At 46.9% G+C, this 7,500-nt stretch overlaps 1 protein-coding gene across 5 annotated transcripts in view; it reads right to left on the bottom strand.

Moving 5' to 3' along the window:
- The window catches only part of zbtb7b (zinc finger and BTB domain containing 7B), a 44,362-nt gene that overhangs the window by 883 nt on the left and 35,979 nt on the right, over positions 1–7,500 (bottom strand). For 3 of the 5 annotated variants that reach the window (XM_056270248.1, XM_056270247.1, XM_056270249.1), the window contains 2 exons: positions 2,991–3,889; positions 1–2,149 (listed from right to left, as the gene is read on the bottom strand). The exon at positions 1–2,149 is cut by the window's left edge and continues 883 nt beyond it. In XM_056270248.1, coding sequence (XP_056126223.1) covers positions 1,615–2,149; positions 2,991–3,883 — 1,428 coding nt within the window. In that variant the 5' untranslated portion in view covers positions 3,884–3,889 and the 3' untranslated portion in view covers positions 1–1,614. The remainder of the gene's footprint in view (positions 2,150–2,990; positions 3,890–7,500) is intronic. The other 2 variants (XR_008809406.1, XR_008809407.1) reach the window with 2 other exon arrangements.

Below are 7,500 nucleotides of genomic sequence, written 5' to 3'. Positions count from 1 at the left end.
TACCTGAGCGTTTATATGTGCGTTTGCACACGTACATCTGACCAGGCTTCACCCGTCTCCCTGAGGCCATCACCAGGAGAAAGGCAGAACCGATCCTCAAGGAGTCGCTCAGACTGATCTCAAAGACTCAAGGAGTCGCTAAGACTGAACTCAAAGACTCAAGGAGTCGCTAAGACTGAACTCAAAGACTCAAAGGAGTCGCTAAGACTGAACTTAAAGTCTCAAGGAGTCGCTAAGACTGAACTCAAAAACTCAAAGGAGTCGCTAAGACTGAACTTAAAGTCTCAAGGAGTCGCTCAGACTGAACTCAAAGACTCAAAGAGTCACTCAGACTGAACTCAAAAACTCAAAGGAGTCGCTAAGACTGAACTTAAAGTCTCAAGGAGTCGCTCAGACTGAACTCAAAAACTCAAGGAGTCGCTCAGACTGAACTCAAAAACTCAAAGGAGTCGCTAAGACTGAACTTAAAGTCTCAAGGAGTTGCTCAGACTGAACTCAAAGACTCAAGGAGTCGCTAAGACTGAACTCAAAGACTCAAGGAGTCGCTCAGACTGAACTCAAAAACTCAAAGACTCAAGGAGTCGCTCAGACTGAACTCAAAAACTCAAAGGAGTCGTTTTGACTAACCTTAAAGACTCAGAGACTCAAGGAGTTGCTCCGACTAAACTCAGACTCAAAGACTCAAGGAGTCGCTCATGAAGGAAGCGAAGAGAAGGAAGATTCGATTCTTCTAAGGAAGAGAATATGCAGAATAACCCAAGCGCCTCAACCAGGAAAGTCACAATAAATATCAAACCGACAAATAAATAAATAGAATAGTATACAAAAGAATATTCCACCCTGCCATGTCACCTTCTTTAAAGAAAATGAGTGCGCAGGAAAACCAGATGCGTCCTCTAAAATAAATTCAGGATGAAATCAAGCTCATCCTCCCAAACAAGCAAAAACCGCCGTAAACGAAAATCAAACAAATGCGTCTGATTAAGATTCTCAAGTCCTGAAAGCCCTTTAAACGTGTGAGAACTGAGACCTGGTCCTTTTTAAGTCTTTCTCACAAAGACGACAGACAGAAAAGAAAAAAAACACATTTAAAGGCTACAAATATCTGAAAAATTCATTGACATATAATTAATCTCAGTTACTAACCAATATTCTTTGGTATGAAAGGAAATTCTATCATTTAAAGAAGAAATAAATTCCAAACTCTTTTCATTTGGAAAAGGCTAAATTTAAGAGCAGCTAGAGTATATTCCCCGTCATGAGGTCCTGAGCGCCAGTAGGTGGCGATATACACGTCCCGTTTAGAGCAAGGCCACGCCCCCTCTCCGCCTCCAGCTGCTTCATTTGCATTCTTAACTCAAGTTAGTTTTTTTTTAAATCAGGTTTGTTCAATCACTCCATCGTGTAGAAATCTTGCATAGCGTGAAGATTAATAAGACGAATCTCCAAAAGCAGTCAATTTTGGATTCATACAAAAACCACGTACCGCAGAAACAAAGCACAAAACAAAGAGTGATTCTTCATGAGCTCCACCAGCACCAGAAACAGAAGATGATGCGACTACACCACAGATATATGATGGAACACACACACACACACACACACACACACACGTCACTCTTCCTCTTCGCCAGCATCTTCCTGCTCCTCATCCTCCTCCTTCCACGTTCTGTGTGTGACGGAGCCGCTGCCGTGCGGAGACGAGCCGCCTTCGGGTTTTTCCAGGGATTTCCCCAGTGGCCCGGCGACGGATCGCCACAACAGCTCCTGGAAGGGCATCCGGGCGCCGGCCAGCAGCGGGACCCCCGGGACGGGCCCGCCGTGGCCCTCGAGGAGCCCTGCGGCGGCGAGCTGCTGATGGAGGCCGAAGGGTTCTGTGGGAGGAGACGCTCCCGGATCCGGGCCGGGGCCGCGCCGGGGCCGGCGGGTGCGGAGCTCCAGGCAACTGTGGCCCTTCCGGTGCCGCTGAAGATGGTCCTCGCGGGCGAATGCCTTGTGGCACAGCGGGCACTCGAAGGGCCGGTCGCCGCTGTGAAGCGAGAGGTGGTTCTTCAGGTCGTAGGAGTGCAGGAACCGTGCGGGACAGCTGGGGCACGGATACGGGCGCTCACCCGTGTGCTTACGCATGTGGATCTTCAGCTTGTCATTCCTGAGACGAGAAACAAGCGAGAATAAAGGAGTAGTTCAGAATTAAAATTTCCTCGGAATTTCCTCGAAAGAAATGAGGAACACACTCCAGGATGTTTCTCCATATAGTGTCTTCAATGGGGTCCAACGGGTCGAAGGTCCAGATGTGAGTTTCAGTGCAGCTTCAAAGTCTCGACACGATCCAGCCGAGGAATAAGAGTCTGATCTAGACAAACCAGCCGACATTTATAACAAAATACACATTTATATACTTTAATCCACTAATGCTGGTCTTGCTCGAGCTGTGATGCGACACACATTACGTGATCAGGGTGAAAGGTCAAGCGTGTTCCGGTTCAGAAATGTAGGGAAGGGCGAAAAAACTTTCACGTTCTCTTTGTAAACACTGGGTTGGTTCTTACACCTACCTTTCAACACCTTCTTACACCTATCGTTCTTACACCTGCTTGACCTTTCAACCTGATTGCGTAATGTGTGTCGCATCACAGCTCGTGCAAGACCAGCATTAGTGGTTAAAAGTATATAAATGTTTATTTTGTTATAAATGTCCGCTGGTTTGTCTAGATCAGACTCTTATTCCTCGGCTGGATCGTGTCGAGACTTTGAAGCTGCACTGAAACTCACATCTGGACCTTCGACCCGTTGGACCCCATTGAAGTCACTATATGGAGAAACCCTGGAGTGTGTTCCTCAAAAACCTTTATTTGGGGACGTGGGGAGGAGGTGAGTAAATTATCAGGAGATTTTAATTCTGAAGTCAAACACAAATATACTCAGAAATTGCTAGTAATTTTCTCTAACAATCACAAAGAAGCAAAATGCGCTAAAGGTGTGTGTGTTACCGTGTGAAGCGCACGCCGCAGGCCGAGCACTGGAACGGCTTCTCGCCCGTGTGTGTCCTCATGTGCCGCGGCAGCTTCCCGGCCCCGTGGATGATCTTCTGGCAGACGGGACACTGTTGTGGCGTCTGAGACTTTCTCTTACGAACGCCGACCGTGGCTCCGCCCCCTCCCCCGTCCCCCTGCTGTGATTGGCTGTGATGAGGCGTGGCCCGCCCCTGCGCTCCAGACTCCTCCTCCTCAGAGGGCGTGTCTTCGGGCCTGTAGGACTCGTGCGCGGCTCCGTTCATCAGGAACCTTTGGTGGGCGTGGGCTTCTCGTCCCTGCGTGGGAAGCAAACCGTATTCAGGCGTATCCTCAGACGCGGGCGCTATGAAGCTAACAGGTCTAGCGGGAGACACGGCTCTGGCTACGGAGCACCGGCCCTGCTTGCGACGCGACGGCAAGCGCTCCGCCTCCTTCACGGGATTCGCCAGATCATCGCCCGCCTCGCCCAGAATGTCCCGGCACGCGTCCGCCACGCACTGGATGCCCAGCAGCTGCGCCCCCTTCAGGACGTCCCGCATGCCCGAGCTGCGGATGGTTAGCGTAGCGGTGTAGGCGAACTCCAGCAGCGCGGCGAGCGCGTCGGGCGACACACAGTCCAGCTGGCACACGCTGCACCCGTCGCCCACGCCCTCGCCCCCCTCCTCGCCCTCCTCCGCGCCGAACAGACGCCGGAAGTACAGGCTGACGGCCGCCATGACGGAGCGGTGCGTGGGGTAACGTGTGCCGCGAGAGGTCAGCGTGAGGTCGCAGAGGAGCCCGTTCCGCCGCTGCGCGTTGAGACGGGACAGCAGCTCATTGCTGTGCTCCGGGAAGGGGATCCCGATTAGACCGTCCTCTCCTGGAGACATCGCCACCTGCAGGCACAGAGGAAACACACGTGAGCGGTTCTCATGCACTGGCCAATCTTGAGATTTTGGCTTTTCATAATGTGTTTTTTCTGACTAGTGGAAAGAAAACATGCAGAGCACACATTTAAGTGTTTATTTTATTGCATTTTATCTATTTGCACGTATTTGTGCGTACATGCATGTGTGTGTGTGCGTGTGTCTGCATGCATATGTTTGTATGTGTGTGTGCTGTGTGTGTGTGTGTGTGTGTGTGTGGGTGTGTGTGTGTTTGTATGCATGTGTGTGCACGCGTATGTTTGAATGTGTGCGTGCATGTGTGTGTGAGTTTAAATGTGTGGATGCGTGTGTGTGTGTGTGTGTGTGTGTGTGTGTGTGTGTGTGTGTGTGTGTGTTTGAATGTGTGTGCATGCATGGGTGTGTATGTGTGTGTGTTTGAATGTGTGTGCATGCGTGCGTGTGTGTGTGTGTGTTTGTATGTGTGCATGCATGTGTGTGTGTGTGTGTGTGTGTGTGTGTGTTTGTATGTGTGCATGCGTGTGTTTGAATGTGTGTGTGTGTGTGTGTGTGTGTGTGTGTGTTTGAATGTGTGTGCATGCGTGCGTGTGTGTGTGTGTTTGTATGGGTGCATGCATGTGTGTGTGTGTGTTTGTATGTGTGCATGCGTGTGTTTGAATGTGTGTGTGTGTGTGTGTGTGTGTGCGCGCATTTGCGTCTGTAGATCTTTAAAGGCGATGAGTTTGAGTCAGAAATCTTCAGCAGTTTTACACACACCAGATTTTACAGCTTTACTCATATCTATTTTCTGGATGTTTGTTCAGATATCATTCTGAACAAACGATGATTTATAAAACATTTTACCCCTAAAAAAAATTTGAAAGTGTATTTATTTTCTGTCTGTTGAATATTTTCTGAATCATGAACGTGGCTTCATCCAATGTTCTGATTTCTGTTCTGGAAACCTATGCAAATGAGCGCATATTTAATTAATGTTCCTCATTTGCATATTTAAACAAAACCTGTAATACAATATGCAATTCTTCATGTGATCAATCAACTGGGGAAGTATTCAATTCAATCCAATGCACAGTTTACAGTAATATATACAGAATCACAGTTAGCGAAAAATGTACTAATTTAAACAATGTAATAATTTAAGGCAGAAACTATGAGCTCATTGAAGTAATGAATTTAACAAATGATTATGACACAGAAAATTGAAGTGCATATTAACTCAGGGTTCCCGTCATCTGATGATATCTATAAGTTAATCTTTTACTCTGCCTTAAAAACACATGCAGTCTTTTCAGATTTCCAGGTTTCTCAGAAGCAGAACTCATAGTTCTATAGTGGTGAACGGAAACTACAACAAATATTGTTTCTTCTCATCGGCCCCAAAAGCTGAAGAAAACACATCCATGAAAGAGTTTCTATCACTTTCCACCAGAAGAGAAAAATATTATTGAGAGATTGATTACGGCGATCAGAAGAGAATCCCACACACTGCTATAGCTTGCAGAACTCTGGAAACGTTTCGGTCGTGCGATCTTCATCAGAAGTTCTCAAACAGGAAGTCAAACACAGACTCGAGACACGACGCAACCAATGAAACACTGCTGCAATTAACAAAAGCTGATCGGAAGAAAGAAACACGTCAAAGTTGCAGTCACTCACACAGTTTTCTGCAATTTAATGCCAAGGTAATGTAACACACAAACTATAGAGTTATAAATGTGCATAAATGCAATGTTAATAACTGTGAAAATGCGTCACACAGTCTATGAAGAGGTGCATCGATGTAAAGCCTGATTTATGAATATACAAGAACAATTGTTATAACAATAATTAAAGTGTTGTTTAATCTGAACATACGAACATAAACGTGAACATGTTATAAATGTGGAGTGTGTTGAGCAGCACCAAACAGAAGCTCGTCTGCCCTTGTTTGGACACACAGACCCGCTCAAACAGGAATCGCTGAATACTGAATATATATATGATACTATAGAGAGAGAGTGAGTCACTAATTGACGGGTCTGTTGCTGGATGACTAGTCCACATCCCTGATCGGACTCAGATCAAACATCTGCCAGAAACACTGCGCCCGCCCACACACACACACACCTCTTGCTTTTTTTTTTTTTTACTCTTTATTTGGCATCTTTCTCATTTACAACACAACATACAAAGACAAAGAACAAGGGGCACTATATATTGTATAATTACTAAATAAAGTATTAAAATTGTTCTGCTTCTTTATATGCAAACCATTATACACGTGTCCTTTGATACGTAGACAGTATGTCATCTTCTCCACTGAGTGAATCTCCTCCACTATTTCGGTCCATTGTTCCGTCCGCGGTGGCCAATCTTTAAGACCGAGTGATAGCCTTTTTACATGCAATCATTAGAATGTTAAAAGATAAATGTCGTCTTTTTGGACCGCCTCAGTAGTAGACCTGGCAGGGAAAGCTCAGGGTCTTTAGGGATGACAGAACACGTTACCCTCCCAGGAACTAAGAATCCTGTCCACACTGTCGCCAGCACTGCTGCCGTTCACCCCTTTGGTTATTACACCTCTCGCTTTTTACCTTATGTGATGTGGATTTTAATAAGGGCTTAAACGTCTCGCAGGCCTCCTCCCAAACACAACACGCTAATTTAGGACACACACCCAATCCAGCAAGCAGATCAACGGATCAGAGCGACAGAGAGAGAGACGGAGAGAGAGAGCATCTGCATGCAAGAGTGTGTGTGTGTGTGTGTGTGTGTGTGTGTGTGTGCATGGGTGTGTGTGTCTGTGTGTGTGTGTGTGTGTGTGTAGGGCTATGCATGTGTGTCTGTGTGTGTCTCTGTGTGTGTGCATGTGTGTGTGTATTTGTGTGTAGGGCTGTGCATGTGTGTGTCTGTGTGTGTGTGTATATGTGTGTAGGGCTGTGTGTAGGGCTGTGCATGTGTGTCTGTGTGTGTGTGCATGTGTGTGTGTATATGTGTGTAGGGCTGTGTGTAGGGCTGTGCATGTGTGTCTGTGTGTGTGTGTGTGTGTGTGTAGGGCTGTGTGTAGGGCTGTGCATGTGTGTCTGTGTGTGTCTGTGTGTGTGTGCATGTGTGTGTGTATATGTGTGTAGGGCTGTGTGTAGGGCTGTGCATGTGTGTCTGTGTGTGTGTGTGTGTGTGTGTAGGGCTGTGCATGTGTGTCTGTGTGTGTGTGCATGTGTGTGTATATGTGTGTGTAGGGCTGTGCATGTGTGTCTGTGTGTGTCTGTGTGTGTGTGCATGTGTGTGTGTATGTGTGTGTAGGGCTGTGTGGGTGGGGTAAACACTATAGGACACAGAAGAACAGGGAGAAACTTTACTTCTATTTTCCACTTGAGATTTACATCAGAATCTGCTAAGAGAACACTTTCCATCTGCTGGAAGAGAGAGAAGAGAGAGTGAGAGAGAGAGAGAGAGAGAGAGAGAGAGAGAGAGAGAGAGAGAGAGAGAGAGAGAGAGAGAGAGAGAGAGAGAGAGAGAGAGAGAGAGAGAGAGAGAGAGATAGAGAGATAGAGAGAGAGAGAGAGAGAGAGAGAGAGTGTGAGTGAGTGAGTGAGTGAGAGAGAGAGAGAGAGAGAGAGAGA

The sequence above is a fragment of the Rhinichthys klamathensis genome, unplaced genomic scaffold (genome assembly GCF_029890125.1).
Source record: "Rhinichthys klamathensis goyatoka isolate OS25496 unplaced genomic scaffold, OSU_Roscu_1.1 h1tg000300l_1, whole genome shotgun sequence".
NCBI classification, from domain to species: domain Eukaryota; kingdom Metazoa; phylum Chordata; class Actinopteri; order Cypriniformes; family Leuciscidae; genus Rhinichthys; species Rhinichthys klamathensis.
Note: the sequence above shows the minus strand (reverse complement) of the source record. Positions and strands in the feature narration are given on the sequence as shown.